Here is a 24,164-nt window from a genome sequence, read left to right on the forward strand (position 1 = left end):
GGCCGTATAAAACCAAATTGTTATCAGAGCCTATGGTTTAGTACTGACCACTCTCTTTTGCATTGGCTAGTTGGTGCAGTTGGTTCGAGTGCAAGGCTGGTGATACTAAGGTTGTGAGTTTGAATCTAGCTACATGATTATTATTTCTACTGACGATGTTCAGTCAAAATTACATTAATTTCACATTTAATAGAGTGTGGCGCCTTTCAGGTGTGGGGGAAATGTTTAAAGATTGATTCCGTAAACCTGTCACAGTGAGAGCTACATACTTGGATCTTGGGAAGTAGAGTGAGCGCTCCTACCGCTCTCATCAAATAGCAGATCTTGGACGTATTTTCCCATTTGTAAGCTAGCTTCAGAAGTAAGAAGGAGAAACGGTAGCAACTCATTTTCTACAACTTGTATTTAATGCAAGAAATTAACGCCTTGTGTGGGCATTTTGTATTCTGGATATCTACTGTAGCAGCTAGTGCATGCATGGCTGTCATGCACGCACAGCGAGGACAGTACATAGGGAGTCGGCTATGAAAGCAGCGCTAACATACAACATGGAAGCTCCATAAATAAACAAACCTTTCTTTTAATTTTTTTTAAAAGTTACTGTGGGCCCCTTCTTCTCTCTTTCTGCTTTGTTAAACCTTTCTTTTCTGTTCTGATGGCCGGATTAATGCTTTGTTGACGGCAAGGATGTTGCTGCTTTAACCGTTGACGATCTCACTCAGTAGTGAGTCTATAGGATCCGGGTGGACGGACAGAACCATGCAGTAAATGGTAGGAGGGGTGGAATTTGACTGGAGAGGCAGAAATAAGTCGTAATTTAGCCTTATTTGCAATTCTTTAATAGATACATTTTTTGATATCTCATATATTACTGCTATTAATGTTATTATTAATAAAGCTGGTCTCTGTAGGCCCCTCAAAGTTTGCGGGCCCTTAGAATCGTCCTAACTTTCCCCCTCCTAACGGCACCCCTGGAAGAATGACTTGCTAAATTTATACTTCCACACAGTATTAGACTAAACAGTACTGGGTTCCTTTGTTGCTTATCTTATAATAGCTTCCCTTAATTACAAGCTGAAAATAATTGATAAATTACTTATGGTCTTCAATTCAACTTAACTAACAAAATGATGAAAAGCTTTTAAAATGTACATTGTGAACTACCTCTGAGGAAAAAAAACTAATTCTCACATTTCATGTTGTTAGGGTATCTGGAACGTATTCTGCCTAGAGACCCAGGTATGAGAATGATGTCATCAACATTAGTCATGTAGTTACTAAGGAATTCCGTGCGGTCGCAATGGGCCTCCTCCATGCCTAGAACACAGAAACGCACATCATGTCTGCTCTGGTGGAGGTTGCCTGGCATGTACAGTAAAGCTTAAAAACACAAGTCCTTGTGTGTGTGTGTGGCACTACCATGATCTCCAACCAGGATGATGTTGACACAGCGATGCAGTTTCATCTGTTTAAGTCCATTCATCAGCTGGCCAACTATTCTGTCAATCATCTTCAGAGGGTTGTTCAACTACAATGTACAAAAGGAATTGTACAAAATTACATTCAAGTCTTGTAACGTGTGTTTTAATAAACAACACGCAGAAACAAACCAGTGTTGTGCACATGCAATTTCTTAATTTTGAATCTTTTTGCATCTAAGAACTGGAGGGACTTCCCTGTATGCCTTTTCTTGACTGGTTTATTTTATTTGTCCCAGGGGACAATTTTAGTTCAAATCTTATTTGATTGTGCGTTCATGTTATAATCAATGTTTGCGCTTACCTGCTGTCACATCTTCAGTGTACTGCACAGTACACTGAAGTGGTGTTAGAACTGAGGCATTTTACGACTAGGTTTAGTTATTTTGATATTATACAGCTGTGTGCAGCACTCAGTACAGAGGACAGAGTAATCAGTCGTGATGATAGCAGGAACTGGTGACAAAGTCATTGATACAGATGTTACTTCAGGATGTACACTATCACCTTCTGAAGCACTGGTGCAGACCATGTACACTTATACAGTACAGTAATGCATCTTGCATTTGAAAATAAAATGGTTTAGGAACATTTTGGACAGATATCGCAGGTCCTGCTGCGATCAGACTTTAGAAGCCAAACTGACAGTTCACAATCCATAACATATATAATAAGCTGTACAGATATACAGTGGTTAGCTTAGCAAAGTTCCCCACTGATGGATGAATGAAGGTTTACCCCAGATCCTAGCCTGATCGAGCATGTGTAGGATGAGCTGGACATTATGGATGTGGATGGATGTGCTGGATTAAATGTATTTGCTGCTAACATTTTGGTGCCTGGTCCCATAGCACACATTCAGGAAACCAGCACAATATTATGCAGGTGGTCAAAATGTTATGCCCCAATCAGTGTATTCCATAAATGTAAAGGTTTTTAGATGTGTACTGCCTTATCCAGCAGTGAAGGGAAACAGTACGAGAGTAAACCCAATCACAAGCCCAAAGAGAACAGAGAATAGCATGGGTTTGGTTAGGATAGAACAGAATAAGTCACGGTAAATGGGCTCTTTTTGTAAAACTGTGAGCAGATGTTTTGATAGGACCTGTTTTTCTGTAAAGACTAATATTTAATGGGGTGGCATGGTGGTGCAGTGGGTAGCGTGGTTGCCTTAGGAAGGTGTTTGTTCAATTCCCAGGGTGGCCCGAGAATTGTAGAGTTTGCATGCCCCCCGGCTTCCTGTAGGTGTGTGTGTGTGCGTGGTTGTTTGTCTCCGTGTACCCTGCCTCCCACCCTCAGCATGCTGGGATAAGCTCCAGCGGTATTCAGCGGTAGATGATAGATGGAATAATAATTAGTGTATTTATGGCTGCATCTTCTATGTTACATACGATGCTGATACTTACTTCTGTGCTCTTTGGCCCCACCCTGTGTCCATAGGTGTCTGGCTGCTCAGAGTGCATAGCATAAACATAGGGTCTGAAAAATTGGAAAGTATTTGTCACAGTTGTGGTTTTCAAATCTAATTGTAGTTTTTACATCTGACTGATCTAGCAGTGTTGGAGGCTGGTTAAACTAGTGCTACAGTAGCATCTTGTCAGATTATAATGATTCAGTGATTTAAGTAGTCAACAAATCATGAAACTACACTGAATCCTACTCTAAAACATGAAAAAGCTGACTGAAAAAGCTAAAATATGTCAATATTTTGACTCTCAGAACATGAACAGCATCTGTCCACAAAGAAGTTCAAGGCTTATATCTGTTCTCATACACTGGAGCTTTAAATGATAAACAGAAACAAAATTCAACCCCTTTTCTTTAAATGGCTGAAATATAGAGATATAAATATTTAATTCAGCAGGAAAATACATCACTGCTTTAAATTCAGAAAAAAAAGTGGTTGAATGAGACTGTGGTAAGAGAACCTACAGAATCACAACTTACTCACTTATCATCTGATGTCTAGATCAAATACATGGGACAAGACAACACATCTACAGCCAATTTACAGTCAGACAACCTAATTGTATGTTTTTGGACCGTAGGAGAAAGCCACCTTTCTCCTACGTGTACCTGGAGAAAATCCATTAAACACAAGGAAACCAAACAACCACTACACATGGGGAGCTCATTTAAAGAACGACACAAACCTAGAAAAGGTCAATCCTAGGGTCACAGAAGAAAGGCTTCCATAGAAAGGGAAAGCTCACCAATTCAGTTTACATGTTGGAAGCTTAGTGGAAATGGCACTGAGGTCATTTGCTGTGTATACAATGATATAGCATATAGTCTTTAAAATCGGTTAATAAAACGCTAATCTGAATGATCATGCCAAATCCATTACAGTTTTGCTTCAAATACAAAGTAACAATGGTAAGAAATGAGAAAAACAGTCTTCACCTCTCGCCATCAGGAAGGTGCAGCCACTGTAAAATGGTCAGTATCCTCCTCTCTAACGGAATAGCACTGCAATACAGACAGTGTTACATTAGGTAGAGCTGAAAATCCTAGGCAGTATTAAATATCAAATCTCTCTGCTCTAAATCCTTGTTATTAAATGACTTGATAAGTGACCATCGCATACGTACATCTGTTCTGTCTCTGAAGCATAGCTGCAGCAGAATGAACATGTCAGTTTAAATGAGTGAACTTCAATGAGTCACATAAACTTAGTTGTTGTTCTTAGAAGATCAGGTCGAGGAGTAGCAGCAATTTATAACTCAGATTTATTGAATTACTCCTAAACCTAAACATAGTTCAAATTCATTTGAGAGCCTCACTCTGAGCCTTTCTCACCCAGACTATAAAACTCAGAAGCCAGTTGTGTTTTACCATCCTCCTACTCCATATTCAGAGTTCTTAACTGAATTCCACAATTTCTTATTTGACTTAGTTGTTAGCTCAGACGAAGAGTTTAACATTCATGTAGATGTTGACAAAAACTATATATATATATATATATATATATATATATATATATATATATATATATATATATATATATATATTGAGGGATACTGCGCAGAACCCTCAAGCTCCCTGGCCTCTGGTAGAGGACCCGAGCTTGGAAAGTGGATGGGACCACCCGCGGAGGGTGAGAATAGAGTGGTATATATACAGTGGTAGCGGTTCAAAGTGACTAGGGTTTTTACTGCAGTACCGACGCGTCGCCACGGTGCAGCGAGTGCGTCGCTGACTAAAGATTTTTAATCCTGCAGCCGGCTGAAAAAAATCCGGACGCTAGTCTCGTTTTAACCACCAGGTGGCGCAGCGTTGATTAGAAGCCTCCAAAGCGCTACAGCGTAACTGAGGTCCGACTGTTCATTTCTACCTGTAACACACATATATTACACCAGACCTATTTTACTATTTAGTTTTTACTATTAAGTATCTGTTGTGTGCTCAAATGTGGGGAGTGTGAAGGGCAACAACTTGTTGATAGCTTACTTATTTTATGTTCACTGCAAAGTTATAATTGTTCTGTGTGGTTTAAAACAGGCAGCGCCACAGCAGCAACACATTCTTGTTTTCATTCTCCTCAGCTTTTTCGTATCTTTAAATAGCAGGCGTCGCTTAAGAATATGTACACACCCACAGCTCTTAAATCTGATACAACATTATTCGCCCATCCATCCACCTTCACCAGCTTCTCCTTTCTCTTGCTGTGGGTGGCAAACAGATTTGAATAAAAGCACCGCCTTACAAACCAATAAACCGAGCAAAAACATTTTTAACAAAAACACAAGAAATTGGATTAAAAACTGTTTTTTTGTTTAGAGAAAAACGAAAAACAAAAAAAACTTTTTTAAGCTTTTAATTTTTAATGGAAGCTCATCCGTGGATGGGTCGCTGGGCAGCAGTCTTAGCAGAGAGCTCCAGACTGCCGCTCGAATGAAACACGAGATCGAATGATATGTGATGTGTTTCGTACTCAGATGACTTGGATCTGACTTCGACCAAGCTTTTGTTTGTCTCATGTTTGCTCACAGTCGCAAAGGCAAACTTCTCATCCCTCCCCTCCCCCGTAGAGGCGCATAGACATGCTAATGTGTTGCTACCACTCGATCAGCATGTGAGAAATACAGCTACGGGACAAAGCTGCGTAGGAGACTGGGCAGCATCGGGCGGCGTGATCAGCTGCAGGTCTAAGACTCAATAATGCAGCAAGTAGTTTGTTCAACATGTTTACTGTGCCAGAGTAAACGTATGTATTTATCTTAGCTTTCTGGTCTAATTTATTTGTAGCACTTTGTAACATTCCTTTAAAATATACAGTGCATTTTAAATTGAAAATATTATTATTACTATTTACCTTTATTGTAAACACAGTATTAATTGCACAATTTGGACTGGCGATGATTTGAGCTTCTTCCATAATAATCATGGATAATCAAGGAAGAAACTGCAGTTCATAGATGTTATTCAGGGACGGTTTGTAAAGATTCAGTGTTTTTCAACTGAACTGTCAGCCAAGGTAAGTGCGTTATCAAATGAATGTGCCTGTCAGCGGGGAAGACATCAACTCTATTCAGTCGCTCTTCAGTCACTGCCCCCGTCTCCTCCCCAGTTCACACACCTTAAACTGTCCGAACCAATGAATGCGTTTCCAGATTGACCGGTGATGCAGCACGGGTTGCTCTCAGTGACAGCAGCTGTTTGAAGCAGGGAAACGCAAGTTAGCTGTCCTTGCCGATGCCTTGACAATGTTTGACAATGTCCGCCCTCCGCGGTTCCCAGTGTGTTTTTTTCATTGAAAACGTGGGTGTTGCCGGTGGCAGACCTCTGGTCTAGATCATCCTTATTCCCTTTTTTAAATTGTAGTAGTGTAACCTTAGTTAGTATTCCTTTTTATTTTTTTATTCTATGTTTGGGAAACGTGGCATTTCAGCTACTGTGATTTTATTTGTAATTAACATTAGTTCCTACCTTTTTCCTGTCCCCCTACCTGTTGACGGGGGACAGGAAAAAGGTGACGCGCGTTGGGTAAGAGCGGCGTAAAGAAAAAAGTGTACATGTGCCGTACTGTCTTGCCGTGTGGTGCATTAAACACCACGTAAAGATAATTGTAGCCCGTACCAACAGCGAGAAATCAGGGTTACAGTAGCTTGTCTGCCACAAATCAAATGCTGCACGCAGGAGGGAGCACCGTTCAGCTTCTTATTTTCGGTTTTAAACTGCCATAATTTGCCATAACTTCCTTACGTTCATAACTATACTAAATACTATAACGCGACCAGCGGTTCATGGTCTTGGCGATCCATGCACAAAGTAATACCACGTTGTCATCTCGTGATCACATGATGATGATGAGACGCTGTTTTTCCAATTAATTAAAATTAAAAAACTGATTCCACTCAGCCTCGAACCCCAGACAAGAAGTTTTGCAGCCATGCATCTTAACCACTAGGCCACCCAAGACCTGATCATTGGTTGTTCTACAAGAGGCTATATGACATAATCAACCACAATGTTTTAGGACCAAAAGTGGGAGTCAATTGCCTCCTACAGGCCAGAAGGACGTAACACACTCCTCCCGCAGTGCAAACTGGGCGCTGACGCGGCAGATTTGGGTCCCAAACACGGTCGGGGTAGACACTTTTACCGGCTGCCTTTGTACATTCCATGTAAGGGCTTGTCCTCCCATGATGGACCCTCTTCCAGCATCTCATCCTCTGTTCTCCACTGCCTGAGACATTCACTCAGCACGTCATCTGTCGGGGCCTTATCCTTGATGTACTTATGGATCTTGGATGTTTCATCCCGGATAGTGGCTCTCACGCTCACTAGTCCTCGGCCTCCTTCCTTGCGGCTAGCGTACAGTCTCAGGGTGCTGGATTTGGGGTGGAACCCTCCATGCATGGTGAGGAGCTTTCATGTCTTAACATCTGTGGTCTGTATCTCTTCCTTTGGCCACCTTATTATTCCTGCAGGGTATTTGATCACTGGCAGAGCGTAGCTGTTTATTGCCCGGGATTTGTTCTTGCCATTGAGCTGGCTTCTTAGGACTTGCCTTACTCGTTGGAGGTATTTGGCTGTTGCCGCATTCCTTGTGCCTGCTCAAGGTTGCCATTCGCCTGTGGTATTCCAAGGTACTTGTAACTTTCCTCAATGTCTGCTATTGTTCCTTCTGGGAGTGAGACCCCTTCTGTGTGGATAACCTTGCTTCCTAAAGCAAGGTTAAGTATGGACCTCCTAAGTATGGAACGCCATAACCATAGGTGACCCAGCAGGGGGGTTGAAGAGCCACTTCACTCCTTTTAAGGACAACACATCAGCAATCTTTTGCTGATTCCACTCTTCCATAGCACGCTCAGCTCACGTCTGCACCCACGAAGTTGGTACCACTGTCGGAACGCAGCTCTTGGATTTGACCATGCCTTGCAATGAAGCAGCATAATGCATTAATAAAGGAATCCGTGTCCAGGGATGCAGCGACTTCGATATGTACGGCTCTAATCGCTAGATAAGCTACGATAACGCCATATCGCTTGACAAGACTTCTACCGCACTTGACATCAAAGGCAGCAGTACAAGCTTGTGATCCACTCATCGTATCCGAGCGACAAACATCGACCAGAGGTCGATGTTTGTCGCTAGTTGATCTCAGCAATGATTCCTCAGATTCACTTAAAACGTGGCTCTCATCCACAGTAAGCCCAACAATGGCTACCCGTTTCGTTGACAATGTTGCCGACCCTCTCAGGCTTCAATATTTCCAGAGACGCCAAGCGGCTGATTGAGGGAAGCTTGTCCGACGAGCTCCGTACAAATATTGACGGACTCGGGTTCAATATATGTAAATCTGTTTATTCCTTTAATCGTTAATAATGACATTCAAATACATCATCCAATAATCCCCAGAGTAGTCGTAATGTAGCAGCATAATACAGCGGTCAATGAAAATAGGCCGTCCCCCATCACATCTGACTGTAGAAGAAGTTGCTAATGGCAGTGAGCTCAGATCAACTTCCGACTCTTGTGATTCAGTAAAGCTTAAAAACAAAAAAAAAGATTCCAGCTTGAAGACAGTGTTTTAAAATTCAACACTTTGATCTGTGAATAAAATGAAATGTCAAAAAAACTAGCTTTATTTGTTTTTTCATTATCACGTTAATAATGAAATAATGAAAAAAAGCTTGTTTTTTCATTGTTTGACTTTTGATTTCAAACAAAAAATCAGGTGAACGAAAGATACAAAAACTGTGGTGTTTTATATGCAAGTGTGCTTGAAAGCTTACACAGGCCAGAAGAAGGTGGCAGCTTTCACTCCCTGTTTGAGAGCAGTGATCCATATCTGGAAAAACAATGCCATTATTGTATTTCTTTGAATACTACTGGTGTTACCCTGGACAAAAACAACAACATGAGTGGAAGAAAAGCAGGGCCATGATGTTCAAAGGTTGGGGGATTATACGGTTTGGAAGGAACCCACTGTAAATGGAACACATACATGCATTGATACAGGGTACATACATATACTGATAAAGCCATCATCCATCCCACAGACCAAAAGCCTGAAAAACTAAAAACAACTATTCTCTCTCTATCCCCTCACCCCAATCAGTCGGGGCAGATGGCCGCCCACATTCAGCTTGGTTCTGCTGGAGGTTTCTTAATCGTTAGAGAGGGATTTTTTTTTCTTCTGCACTGTTCCTGTCAAATTGTAATTAAAGGCTTACTGTATGCGGACTTGTTGGGGTTAGTTGTGTATTGTCTTAAACCATACCTTGTAAAGTGCCTTGAGACAACTTTGTTGTGATCTGGCGCTATATACAATAAATAAAGTCTACTCTATCAAAATCTTCTTCCTGATCCAATGATAAATTCCCTAAATTCAAATTACACATAAATGACGCCCCAAACATGCAGGAGTCAGGCACCCAGTATATTTAAATACAGTCCCTGCATCTGTTAGAAAGCCCTAGAGAGACCCTTCCACGCAAAGAAGCACTGCTGGCCTCCAGCTTTTTATTAAAAAGTGAAGTCCCCCTGTTCAGGCAGCAGAGAGAAAACCTGGCAGATACCCATTACAGTTACATTCTTTTCAACTTCATAGACATTGAGTCCAGTGCACATACAAAAGAACTTTAAGTAAGTCCATTTATTCCTAATGCACGCCCTGAGTTCAGCTGCTCCTTTGCTCATTGAGATGAGTCAAACTCTGACCAAAGCCAACTTTACTCTCTCCTGCAGAAAAAAATTCTCATTCTTCCTGTTTTACCTTTAAAAGAGCAGACTTAGAAGGATCAGATCCCTCTTGTATTTGGTTTTTCTACTCTTCTGGGTTTTGGACCGTTATTTCCTACCTCCCACCTGTGTCTAATTTTGCAATGTTGGGTCTAGAAGTCTACACCGTATACATGCCTACGAGTGCCAAGCAATGAGAAAGTTTACGATCCTTATGCCTCCTCATAGTTTTTGAAGGTGCAGTTCGTGAACCAACAGGTCATTCAAACTAATCCCATTCTCAAAGAGCTGGTAAACAAAGAGCTGGTAAACCTACGTATTTATTGTCAGCAACAACAGCTCCACTTCAACTGCAGGATCAGCCACTATTCTGACTCCTTATGGAACTGACACAAGGGAAATTACGGACGCCAAAGATGCAAATAATCAGTGGCAAATTGCCTCAAAATACAAAGCCTGTTCCCAGAAATCAAAGAATAATTATCTTACCTCATTATGCAGAACTTACAGAAACAATCTGTGACATTTTCCAGTCACAGATTGTGAAAAATACTTTCACTGCATGCACATTATCAGTCAAGAAAAGACAAGAAAAGACTTACTGGTTGTCCTCCCCACCAGCGATGGTTGAGTTTCTCTTTACTTCTTAGGGTGAAGGTGGCATCAAACACTGGATCATACATGGAGTTGCCAACAATGCCATGAGATTCTGGATAGAGGCCCTGAGAAACATTGGTAAATTATAATAATACTCAGTAGTTTACCATCTACTTTAATGTCTTATTTTGTCTGACTACCACTAAATGAAATCTACTTTTTGGGTTACATGGCGGACAAAGTTCAATGAAAGCAGATGATTGGCTGTGGTGAACCTTAATGGGAACAGCTAAAAGATAAGGGAGCCTGTTTACACGGCTATAGGGTGAGACACAACAACATTAGACCCTTTTACAGTTTTATGAGAACCATTCAAAACAAAAGATTCAGCTGACCAAGATCTCAATGATGAGGTCCAACAAGTGTCAATCACAATTATGTCCGGTAAAACCAGTGGTTCACTCACCTCCAGAGACAACATGGCATCTAAACAGAAAAGGCAAAGCTGTTGGTTGTTAAGGTCAACAGAGCTCCAGTTTTGCCATTACATTTCAAGACAAGTAGACATATGTGTAATGGGCATATTTAATTTATTATAGTCCATTAACAGCTAGTCTACCCAAATCTGCATGTTCGGGAACATAACATCGCTTTACTTATTTCAAAGAAATAAAATGTTTACTAACCCTTTAATAAACACCTTGCTGCATTATGAAAGTTAGCACATGGGAACTAAAGGGTGGTTAAAATATTCTCTTGCTTTGCTGCAAATATAACGTTGACACATCAATATTACATATTTATTTATATATTATTTTAAATATATATTGTATTTTTACTGCAGAAATTAGAACATTAATTTACCACAAAAAAACAATAATGTCTATATTCACATCTGGAAAATATCCAGATGTTTAAGGAATAATAAAAAGAAAAGGGTTTTATTCTTCCCTAAACTTTCAATGCATTCTTGTTTAGGGTAGTGACACCGCTCCAGCTAGCTACACCAGTGTTGTTACATATCTTCTTAGCTGCTATTGAAGTGTGCTTTTAAAGTGCAGCATTGTAATAATTAGTGACTTGACAAGGTTGAGAGTTTTATGACTAGTGTTAATGATTCTGGTTCATACAAATGTTTAACGTACTGTGGTTTACAGACTATTTGTGTACACCGGCATGTCTCTGGAGGTGGTAAAGACAACAACTCGTCTATGACAATTGGCCCTAGAGGCGCCCTTTTATTTTGTTCTCCACGTCACTCTTGGTTTTGTTGGTTTGATTAGGTTGTTTCCTGTCTGTTAATTATGATTTGATACACCTTGTTCATGAGTACTTTTCATTCATTCATTCATTGTTGGTGTGAACTACTTGCCCTAAACCCTATTGGTTGCTACAATGTTCAAGGCGGGTCAAAATCTTGAAGATCAAATGGCATTGGAGCCAAAGCGCCGCTCTCCTGGTCTTTGCTCTTTTCTTTCCTCTTCTCTACTGCTCTTTGCTCTCCCTTCCCCTTGTTTTCCTTTCTCCTCACTGTCGCCTCCGTCCACCTGGAGCTTCCCTCTGCACCGGCACGCCTGGAGCCTCCACCGCAGCCAGCAGCTGAACCAACATGGACATCGTCACAGAGAACGGGCCTGATCACCCATCTACTTCCAGCCACCCGGCAGGAAACCGCCAGCTTAACCGCCTCACCCGCTGCTGTCTTAGGTGATCACGACGCGATCACCGCAACGCACACCTGGAACGGACCGCAACAGTGCATGCACACATACGACGCATGCCCATGAGACAGGTGTGGTGCCAAAAAGTGACTGTCTGCCAGAAATTGATTTATGCACACGGGGGCACTCACCGCCTCGTTAAGGCGTTTAGCTTAGTTTGTGTAGGACTACAGCTGCTTATATCGGTTTCAAGCGGCCATAACTTGTAAATATTATCCGCTGCATGGTTTTTTTTGGTTGTAGTGATGCCACGTTTTTTAGATTTTGTTTAAACGACCCAAATAATCATCGTAATTCTCTTTACAGTGAATGACTGCTTACTGTTTAACTCTGCATGAGACCAGTTAAACCAGATAGATGCTTTCATTTTGTCAAAACATGATTATTAGAGCCAGAGGCTTTTGATCAGAAGCTTAATTCTGCCTAAATACATTGAGCTCTGCTTTGTTATATTTACAGATGTAATAAATATCTAGTACATCTGATCTTTGTCTGTTCCTGCCTAAGACCAGTAGAACCAGCAAGATGCTGGTTTTATGTTGCCACAAAGCGACTAAAGCCAATGTCTGTTTACTGAAAGCTTATTTCTCCCTTATTTTAAATGCATGGAGCTCTGCTGGGTTATATTAACAGATTCAATGAGCATTCAGTACATCTTATCCCTTTCTACACCCTTCTGGGACCAGTTAAACCAGTAAGATGCTGTCTTAACATTGCCAAAAAGTGATTACAGCTAATTTATTTTGATAAGAAGCTTATTTCTCTTTTAACAGATCTAATGAACATCCAGCTCACTTGAGCTCATTTCTTCCCCATTTTATCTCCATTACCCTCTGCTGGGTTATATTAATAGATTTAATGGGCCTCCAGGTCACTTGACCACTGTCTGTACTTGTCTGAGACCAGTACAACCAGAATGAGGCTGTGTTCATGTTGCATGAAAACAAGCCTTTTCTTGGTTCTACTGATTTCAGACTGGTACAAGAGGTGAACAGATGGGCTGAACGTTAACTAAATCTTTATTTTGATCTAGTAGAACACATTTAAGGTTAAAATGAGGCAGAAATAAGTGTCTCATCAAAACAGGGGGGGGGGGGTTGTGCAACCAGCTGCTGAAATCAAGCAAATCAGTTAATCAAACAATCGCTGCAAAATAAATAAGCAGGGATGTACCTTAGGCTAACACATTGTTGTGGAAAAAAATACCACGAGAGCTTCTGACGACTCCATGAAAAGAAGAATTCAAAAAGTTGTCTTTGTGAATTTATTTTTGCATATGCATATAGGAAAAATAAAAAAAAAGAATGGAAAAGAATAGGTAAAAGGCAACCAGGTGGAGAGAACAAGTTGATGCTCACACAAGGTGTCCACCAAGGTTCTCTGAAAACATTTCCTCCTGTTCCGAGTTTTAAAGCATACAGATAACACAAAACCTCCACACATGAGCTCAAACTTCAGGACAATCTGCCAAGTCTACATCTACAAGTCTACAAAGGTGAGATAAGAGAAAGGCCTCACTCAAGGAGCATTCTGTTCCTTGTTTAAGTCAAACACTACGTCACAGGGTCATCAAGTCAGACAGTGAGACACTGTCTCACAGAGTGATCAAATCAGAACTAGGCTTCCTGTTCATAAGATAACTTAGGACCCCTCCTGCTCAGAGGCTTGCAGCAATATACTTGAACAATGCATAGAATGTTTAAGGATGTATATGATCAACACTTATGAATATGAACATGAATCAAAAACAATCAGATGATTATTAAGGCATTAATAATCAACCCGATCAGCATTATTATTATTTATATGGCAGACTAACACGATACATCATGTATATGAATTTACTGGGATTTCAGTGTACAGAATCTTAGTAATGAAGCATTTGCGGAAATTTTGTTATCATATGTAAGAAGAAAAGATTTGAACAAGGAAAGGAAAGAAAATCTGTTTTCTACACTGGACTCTCCAGTGTGGAGTCTCCTTCCGACCTAGAGATATCATCCTCCTCACGGTCTGAGAGGAGAGACAAGTCTGGTTCTTCATGCATGTTAGGTGTCGCATTGTGAATTCGCATTGTTGTAATGCCTATTGCGTTCGTAGTCACTCAAGTCACAGCCGCCTTAGCGCAGGGCAAAACACACATGGAACAGATGGCACACAGAACCAGAAATACAGCAATATATACAACTATCATGATAAACCACTGTTTCCATCCTTTAAGGAATGAAAAAAACTGAGTCGTGAACTGCATCCTTCATCATGACCTGCTGTAATTTGAGTAATTTGTTCAAAGCTTCTGGAATTTTACTGCCATTCTCAACATTAGCTGGAATGTAAGTGCATCAAGATGCACCTACAATAACGCACACCCTCCTTGTGGAGCTGTGGGCTGGTGTAGAATCGTTCTATTTTGTGGAACTGTTAAACAAAGGTCTCTAAGCTCCTCTCAGACTGCTTTTCCTTCAAAAATAGAAGCAATAAGAAAAGACATTAGCCTATAGTTGATCGTTTCTACTCTAAGCATCAGCTTTCCTACCCCATCCCATGGGAACAGGGACAACAGCACTTTGGAGCTTATTGACCACAGTTTAAAGTCGTCTGGGAAGTCATAACCCCAGACACCGTCATGTTGTTAGAAGGGGCCATCTTGTCACACTTCTGTCTGATGTGAGACATGTCCTGGTCTGAGATGATGTAGGTCTCATCCTGTACTGATAGTGTGATGCACACACCCCGCCAATTAGGTGGAAAATAAAAGTACAGTGATGAACCACACAGCCAATGAACAGTAGTAGAAGCTGGTCTAGCCTGTCTGTCCAGGGCAACAAACTCCCTATCGAAAACCCTCTGTTGCTTAGATGGTTCTGGCTGTTGTACATTCTGAGGGCTGCTCGCACCCAGCTGGTCAGGTAAAAGGTTTGCAATAAATGTGATGCCTCGAATTGTACAAAACCGTAGGTTCAGATGTGGCTTCTCACTGATTAGCTTTATACTAACACATTGTCATGAATGTGGATAAATCTCCCCATGTGTCTTTCCCATGTTTACAGAGTGGCACATATGGGACTGTTTTTGCTTTAGAGTAAAAAGATTCCTGTTCAGGAGAAAGAACAACACCCCGCTTTATATGGAACACAAAACCATGGTTTCTCATACGTAAGATCTGGGCCATAGGACTCGTAAGAAATATAATGCAAGTTTGTTGCTTGCATTATTGTTGTTTCAGATGAAGATAGCAGCCGATGCACGCTATTCATTACAGACTCAGAAAAACCTTGGTCCTGCAGCTGCCACTGAAATGCATATGAGGGAGTACTGGGGGAGTACTGGACTCCTGTGAATGTAAGTAGTTTGTCTATAGTAGTTACTTGTAGACCTCTGGTTGTGGAGATTAAACAAATATTTAACTTTCTCATGAGGTTCCTCCCCATTATGTTTAATGGACAGACGTCTGATCAGGTAAAAGAATGCTTTTACCTGATCATGGGGACTCACATGGCAAAGGGACAGTTTGTCTCTTTGAAGACCGTTACTCCTACTGTACAGATTAACCGTTCACTAAGTGGTATGTGTGTGTGGATTCTGATGACCTCAGAACAGAAGTTGTTGCTCCAGACTCAACCAGGAGTACAACTGTCTGTCTGGCAATCACAAGAGTCATTTCAGGGAATTTCTTAAAAACTGGATGTTCATATTTCACATAAACGCTCTCTTCTGTGGCAATTTGAAGTTTAATTTGGAAAATAATTTCTTGATCTAGCAAACATGTGTTAGTAGGGTTAGTTGCAAAAAACGTTCTTCATTGCTGTTTGCGTGCATGTCTGCGTGTGTGTTACCTCCCTCCTCAGTGCTCGCCGTTGGTGCTTCACCGTCACTCTCCTCCCGCTCCAGTCAATCAGCCTGCTTAGCACCCCTGGATTCCTTTGGTTGAGGACATTCGCTCTGCCAGTGCCCAGTTTTCCCACATTGAAAACACTGCTTGTTGTTTTGTTTAGATGGTTTGAAGTGACAGTTACGGGAGTAGTGTCCAAACTTGCCACAGCAATAGCACGTCACTGGTTCCTGTCTCAGGCGGCCTTCTTCTTCCCCTCCACCTCTGCCTAAATTGAAATCCTTCTCTCTCCTCTGTGCTCCTGCAATTGCTTGCACCATGTTTAGGGAAGCCATGTGTAGCTCTTTTTGTACTTTTTCGCCTTTAATGTCCTATCTTTGCTTCAGCATGTGCTGAGAGTGTCTGCGCAGCTCTGCCAGACGGCAGAGGTCCCCACACCCAACGTAGATGCGTTGAACCTTAGCAGTAATATCTTTCTGCAGGCCATTCATGATGTTGTTGCACAGATGGATTTCCCAGGGTCTCCAAGTTTTTCTGAGGTTGGCTGGTTGTTGCAGGCCGCTGTGGATGTTGTATAGGGTGATGAGATGGTGGATGAACTCGTCCAGTGGTTCATCTTTCAGCTGTTTGCAGGTTGTGACTGCTGTCATGTCCATTTTCCGTGGAAAAGCTTTAGCTATCGCGACTACCAGTGCAGTCAACATGGTAGTATAATTGTGGTAGTCTGCGTGGGCCCAGTCTGTGTTGGAGAGCTGTGCTGATGGGTCAGGCAGTTTATCGTGTACATCTGCGGTCTTCTTTTTTCTGGCAAGCAGACGCTCAGCTCCAGTGGGTCACTGGAGCCTCACGGCAGTAAGTTATCAGTTCATCTCCAGAGCCATCCATCCATCCATCCATTTTCTAAACCGCTTATTCCCTAATGCAGGGTATGGGGTGCTGGAGCCTAACCCAGCTGACTATGGGCGAGAGGCAGGGTACACCCTGGACGGTTCGCCAGTCCATCGCAGGGCATCTCCAAAGCCTTTACCTGAAATCATAGGATCGGGGATTTTCTGCAGCATCTCTGACATTGCTTGCTGTCCATGGGCGGTGCATGAGGATCGGACCCTGTCGTCCCGCTACTTCAACCATGGGGCACATAAGCGAGGTGCCTTGTGTCTCCCCTTCATCTGATTTGCTCTCATCACACAACTCTATCAATGGTGGTGACCATTTTGGACTCAGGTTGGCTCTTTTCTTGTTAGAGCGCATATCATAGGGTGACCTGACTGGGTTGGCGGGTCTGGACCCCGTGGTAGATATCAGTCCTCCTTCTGCCGCAGAGGTTGCTGGCTGTCCTGCCTGGGCTGACACTACTGGGTCTGATGAGGATGACACTAATGGCTGTCTTTGAGCTTTTACCACCGATTTGTGCTGGACTTCTGGCTGGCTGATGATGTGGAGGACAGGAGTCGAGGTCGGGATCCACACTCAGCGCGTGCATTTCTGCAAAAGGATAAATAGAGAGAGGGGATGCACATGGATGGGAATACAGTGGAGGCTGTTTTCCTCCATGAGAAGAATCATTAATATCTTTCCCTCCTCTAGGCAGTTCATTTACTGCCTGCTTCCTAGCCCTACTTTCTGCTTCCTTCTTCCACAACTCTAAACACTTTCTGTTACCCTAAATATACTCTAACATTTTTGTTATTGGGGGACCACCATCCACCCCAGACTAGGAAGCCCCACTCCCTAGATTTGCAACCTCACATATCTTCCTTCTGGTCCTTTTCTATTTGAATCAAAACCCCTTAATTTGAAAAAGTAACACAAGTTTTCTTTTTTGGAATTTCTCTTACCGAGCGAAGTTAGTTGAATGAACTGATAACTTACTAACTTGGTCTTTGGATCCCAGCTGTGAACATCCCTGAGCGAAGCAGTCAGTCCCTTCTTCTCTTAGACAGGAGGTTAGGGCTGACCTAAAGAATTTGTTTCAGTCAGGACCGTTGTCAACTGCTTACCTCGCCCCGGACCGCCACCCCTGGAATCCAGCCGACAACGCCAAATTGTTGTGGAAAAAAATACCATCAGAGCTTCTGACGACTCAATGAAAAGAAATGAAAAAAAGAATTAAAAAAGTTGTCTATGTGAATTTATTTCTCCATATGCATATAGGAAGAATTTAGGAAAAGGAAAAGAAAAGGTAAAAGAAAAGAAAGGCACCCGGGTTTTTTGTTTTTTTTTTGTACAGAGGTTTAACAAGCAGCATATATTACGCTGAATGCTATATTGTGATGGACAGCTTTGCTTTAACAAGAGGGGTATATATAAAATATATATACTCTTCTGGATTAATGGTTTATTTAATGTTTTATTTAGCTAATCCTAAATATGTGTAATGTTGCTGTGCTGGTGAAAAGGTTAGGTTTCCGCTTTGGGGTGTGTGTGTGGGAGGGGGGGTGGCTGTGCTGCTGAAACCAAGCAAATCTGTTAAGTAAACAATTGGTGCAAAAAAAAAATAAGCAGGGATGTACCTTAAGCTAACACATTCATAACTAAACAACTGTTGTACTGTGGTTTACCTTGGAGATTATTACTAATACCAATAATAGTGTTAAGGTATGTGCACATACTCATACAAACATATACATATCATATACATACACATGTACATTGTTATACATATCCCATAGTACTTAATAATAGTCATGACATACAACACCACAATTTCCATATTCACACATTATTAATATTGGTAGTGATAAGTACCAGTAATACTTACAGTTGAGTTTGAAAAGCCTGTTTATCAGCTCAAGTGTTGAGTGTCCCTCAACACTTGAGCTGATGTTGACAATGCTGACAATGTTAACAATGTTAAGCTGTGTAGCTTAACATTGTTCACTCAAAGGGTGAGACAGACGTTGGTGCACGAACAATGCCACTTGTGGAAGCCAGGGTGATGTGAGGGGCTCGGCCACTACGCCCATCCAACAAGCAGAGGAAAGAATCCTAGCAGCCAGGGAGCCCACACACCTTCAGTTCCAGGAGGGCAGGTGTTGCGACCCAAGCCGCCCACACAGAGCCCCCCAGGCAGAGCTGCAGCAGCCACAGAGACAGCACCCAAGGTCAGAGTGGGCCACCGGGGGTCAACGCTGTCCGCCCCATGAGAACCAGGGGCAAACACTCCCCCCCGGCGGGAGGTTCGGCCTGAAAGAGTGGAGCCCGAGGACCCACGGTCCGTAGGGAGCCCGCCAGGAGATGCCCCCACGCCCAGAGTGGGACCCGCCCCCATCCCAGTCCACCACCCCCACACGAGCGGAGCGGGGCCGAACCCATAGGCCCGACCCCATCTCCTGGCACCACAGCGGCCTGCAGCACAAGGCCAGCAATTGGTGGGGGTCAGCAGAAAAGAGACCACCCAGGCAGACGATCATCGTACCCCGGGCGGAAAACCGGACCCCCCACACTCCAACCGCACCACACGCATACCAACTCACACAAACACAGACCCACCCACACGTACATCAACAGACACACACACACATACCCACTATAAACTCTCACAAAAAACTAGTCAATCATACGTGAACCCATGCACTCTCAGATACATTCTTGCACCCACACCATTCGCTTGGTCACATTCGTCCCCCTCCAACAGGGCAGCGGAAAAGGCACCCCAGAACCCTGCAACCCAGCTTGGACGTGAGTGTGTGGAACTAGAGTGCACTGAAAATGGGGGACACCTCCAGGAGCACGACCGCACAACTGGCCTCACCCCCAGGCCCCAGTGAAAGAGCCCAATCCCGGCCCTGAATGTATGTGTATGTGGCTAGGTATGAGGTACTTTGAATCACTTTTTGGCAATGTGAAGACAGCATTTTATTGCTTCTACTAGCCTCAGACAGGTACAAGCATTGGTCAAGTGAACTTTAATTTGTTAATTAAACCCATGAAGTTAAAATTAAGCAAAAACAAGCTTCTGATCAAAAGATATTGGCTGTAATCACTTTTTGGCAACATGAAAACAGCATTTTACTGGTTGTACTGGTCTCAGACAGGTACAGACAGTGGTCAAGTGAGCTGAATGTTCATTAAATATGTTAATATAACCCAGCAGAGCTCAATGAACTTAAAATAAGGGAGAAAGAAGCTTTTAGTAAACAGATATTGGCTTTAATCACTTTTTGGCAACATAAAAAAAGCATGCTACTGGTTCTTCTGGTTGTAGGCAGGAACAGACAAAGATCAGATGGACTGGATATTTATTATATTATTATTATATATATATCTGTAAATATAACAAAGCAGGGCTTAATGTATTTAAAATAAGGCAGAATTAAGCTTCTGATCAAAAGCTTTGGCTCTTATAATCACGTTTTGGCAACATGAAAGCATTTTACTGGTTAACTGGTCTCATGCAAATATTAAAAGTGTAAATAGAATTACGATGATTATTTTGGTCATTTAAACAAAATCTAAAAGATGTGGCATCACTACGACCACTCTAACGTGTAGCAGATAATACTTACAAATTATGGCTGTTTGAAACTGAAATAAGCAGCTGCAGTCCTACACAAACCGAGCTAAATGCCTTACTGAGGCGGTGCAAACTCACGTGTAGTGATGTGTCGTTCGTGAATGATTTGTTCATTATAAACTAATCTTTTATATGACTCGGAAGGAACAAGTCCTCTCAGTGAATGACTCGTTCAGTTCCATGCAGTACCTTCTCTCGCCACATGGCAGCAGCTGCTTAAGCTCAGTCAGCAGGTATGGAAATAGAAATGATTCGTTCAGGACTCACTCAACTGAGCGACGTTCATCAAGGATTAGTTCGTTTTGGTGCTGTGTGGACTGATAAACAAGGAAATAAACATTGTCTGATTTCTGACATTTATTTGTCACCTAACAGCCGACATACATTATTTACTCATGGAATCATAGTTAATTAGTGGTCTTTGATTTTAATTCTTGTAGATGTGTGTAGTTTTATTGTGTATATAATATAAAGTGTGTTTGTACAGTAAATCCATACTTTCGAAGATTATATCAACATTTGATTTGAGTTGATTTTATGGTCCTGTATACTCTGCTACAATCATAAAATATATATTATTATTATTATTATTATTATTATTATTATTATTATTAATAATAATAATAATAATAATAATAATAATAATAATAATAATAATAGGGTTACGTTTTGGCCAAGATAAATGCACCAGGTAAATATTTTAGGAAACTTATTGTTACTGCCCTATTGTTTGCTTTAAAAACCTCACTAACTGTCAAAATAAGTTTTAGTTTTGCTTTACCCGCCGTCTTGTAAAAGGCAGCTCGGGCTGCTGTTTAGTTCATCATTCTCGTTCATCATTCACAGCTCAGGCTTTGTGGCGAGCACCAAGTACTACAGTTCTTTTGGAATTCGTTCATACGGATCATTCGTTCATTCATGGCATTTTGTGTTTACAATTTGTCCACTGAAGCAAACCATGTTGTCTTCAGTATACTGTATAGTGTTTAAGTACTGTGGCTAATTTTACAAATCCCACAAAAGGGCTACAGCGCCGCCTGTTGTAAAAAAATGAAATGAACGACTGACTCGAATTGATTCATTCACTTTACTGATCGAGAGTTAAAGATCTAAGTTAGTTAAAAGAACCGAACTTCCCATCTCTACTCGCGTGCAGCAATTTCTGGCACTAATAATAATAATAATAATAATAATAATAATAATAATAATAGGGTTACGTTTTGGCCAAGATAAATGCACCAGGTAAATATTTTAGGAAACTTATTGTTACTGCCCTATTGTTTGCTTTAAAAACCTCACTAACTGTCAAAATAAGTTTTAGTTTTGCTTTACCCGCCGTCTTGTAAAAGGCAGCTCGGGCTGCTGTTTAGTTCATCATTCTCGTTCATCATTCACAGCTCAGGCTTTGTGGCGAGCACCAAGTACTACAGTTCTTTTGGAATTCGTTCATACGGATCATTCGTTCATTCATGGCATTTTGTGTTTACAATTTGTCCACTGAAGCAAACCATGTTGTCTTCAGTATACTGTATAGTGTTTAAGTACTGTGGCTAATTTTACAAATCCCACAAAAGGGCTACAGCGCCGCCTGTTGTAAAAAAATGAAATGAACGACTGACTCGAATTGATTCATTCACTTTACTGATCGAGAGTTAAAGATCTAAGTTAGTTAAAAGAACCGAACTTCCCATCTCTACTCGCGTGCAGCAATTTCTGGCACTTTATTTTTTGGCACAACACCTGTCCTCACCACCAGGACTGAGCAGTAGGACAGAGGCATTCTCTTGAGTCTGAGCACAGTAGAACTCTTAAGGGATCACCAATTACTTTATTGTTGTACTGTCTTGTTTTTTTTCCTGTTCTGATTACGCTGAACGTGCAATCTGATCACTGTGAATCTCCATGATCATGTGACTATATTGCTATTATAGCTCTGCCTGAATCTAAGGGGTGTGTAATCGATGATTTTGCTAGCTTAGGATAGCTTTATTGTGGTGCTGTGCTGTTGTTTTTTAATGCTGTGACCAGCCAAGAGCATGATCTAATCATTGCGCGTTTTCGCGATCACGTGACTTTATCACGAAATATATCCCCGTGTTTCTGAGACTGCAGCCCTTAGTTCCATATCACATTGCTCCACACACTCTTTTCTCTGTGAGCTCACAGGCACACGAAACCTCTCTGCAGCTGTGTTGCCTCGCCACGCCCCTAAAGAGGGGCGCGCTTTCTCTCTTCCTTTCTCTCTCCTTCCTTCCGAGTGCTTTCATAATTTAATTAGTTGTCTGTGACTATTTGTATATGGTTTTGCGGCACTGGTAAATTGGGTCGGCTATGGTACGGATGGTACTAACTTACTAAGTTCAGCAGAAAAGTCGCTGACTCCGCCAGAAACGACAAACTTCCCTGAAGAACGAACGAGGGGATGCAGAGGAGGCACTAACGTTTGTGTAGGGTATAAAGACCGAAGAAAGGAGCTGCGCGAAGAGAAGATGAGAAGATTCAAGCTGTGTCTCCCTTCGCTGATTATGGGCAACGTGAGGTCACTGGATAAAAAAATGATGAACAGCTCTCTCTCTAGTGAGAGAGGAAAGAATATTTGCATGACGGTGTCCAGCGACATCAAACTGCTGGCTGTGGGCCTCCGTCCATATTATTTACCCTAAGAGTTTCCACACATTATCCTCATCGCTGTTTGCACCCCCCCACCTCCGCGAACCCTGCCGGGCGAGTGACGTCATACAGACGGCCGTCTCCAACCTGCAGTGCAGACATCCTGACGCTTTCTTTATGATCTCCGGTAACTTTAATCCCACCAGCCTCTACAAGTCACCTCCTACATTCACCCAGTTTGTGAGCTGTCCCACCAGAGGTGAGAACACACTGGACTTGATATCAAAGCTACCCTGAATCACTCCTCAGGTCAGGGGACAGGAAGGCAGCTAGGACAGAAAGAGCTGTCATTCAAAATCAGGGAGGGGAAGGAGGCTTACAGGAGAAAACTGAAACACAGACCTCAGAACAACGACACCATGGAAGTGTGGAGGGGCATGAGGACCATCACTGGCTACAAGTCCTAGGGGTCTGTGGACAGGGCCAACAAACTTTATAACGTCTTTAACAGATTTCTGGGCGTCTAAACCCCCCACTGCCCACGATAGGCCCCCTTTCACATCACACATCAACAAACTTCACCCAACAAAGGCTGCAGGACCTGATGGAATCAGCCCAAGGGTGCTGAAAGTCCTTAACGACTACAGACCCGTGGCTGATTCTGGACTCCTTGCATTGTCTGGTCAAACCCTCAGTCGACCCCCTCCAGTTTGCATATGAACGCCATCTAGGAGTGGATGACGCCATCATACATCTGCTCCATCGCACCTACAACCACTTGGACAAGCCTGGCACCTTAGTGAGGATCATGTTCTTTGATTTCTCCAATGCATTTAACACCATTCAGCCAGTGCTGCTGTGAGAGAAACTGAAGGACATGCAGCTGGAGCCCCCCCTGATCTCATGGATCATGGACCACTTTACCAAACACCCCCAGTGCATCCGCCTGCAGAACTGTGTGTCTGACACCGTGGTTTGCTCCACAGGGGACAGTTCTGTCTCCCTTCTGCTTCACCTTCTACACCTCAGACTTCAGGTACAACTGAGAGTCCTGTCATCTCCAGAAGTTCTCTGATTTATTCTATTATTGTAGGATGTATGCAGGGTGGTGACATCACACAGTATCAGGGAGTGGTGGACAGCTTTGTGGACTGGTGTGGACAGAACCACCTCCAACTGAACATCAATAAAACTAAGGAGTTGGTGATAGACTTTAGGAA

General features: G+C 42.2%; 1 protein-coding gene across 7 annotated transcripts in view; it reads right to left on the reverse strand.

Annotated features, from left to right (window-relative positions):
- Window positions 1–24,164, reverse strand: part of enpp2 (ectonucleotide pyrophosphatase/phosphodiesterase 2) — an 81,150-nt gene that overhangs the window by 44,505 nt on the left and 12,481 nt on the right. For all 7 annotated transcript variants that reach the window (XM_029129799.3, XM_055503049.1, XM_029129800.3 and 4 more), the window contains 6 exons: window positions 10,271–10,390; window positions 8,720–8,775; window positions 3,882–3,947; window positions 2,885–2,957; window positions 1,420–1,528; window positions 1,192–1,317 (listed from right to left, as the gene is read on the reverse strand). In XM_029129799.3, coding sequence (XP_028985632.1) covers window positions 1,192–1,317; window positions 1,420–1,528; window positions 2,885–2,957; window positions 3,882–3,947; window positions 8,720–8,775; window positions 10,271–10,390 — 550 coding nt within the window. The remainder of the gene's footprint in view (window positions 1–1,191; window positions 1,318–1,419; window positions 1,529–2,884; window positions 2,958–3,881; window positions 3,948–8,719; window positions 8,776–10,270; window positions 10,391–24,164) is intronic.

This window comes from Betta splendens, chromosome 16 (genome assembly GCF_900634795.4).
Source record: "Betta splendens chromosome 16, fBetSpl5.4, whole genome shotgun sequence".
Classification (NCBI taxonomy): Eukaryota; Metazoa; Chordata; class Actinopteri; order Anabantiformes; family Osphronemidae; genus Betta; species Betta splendens.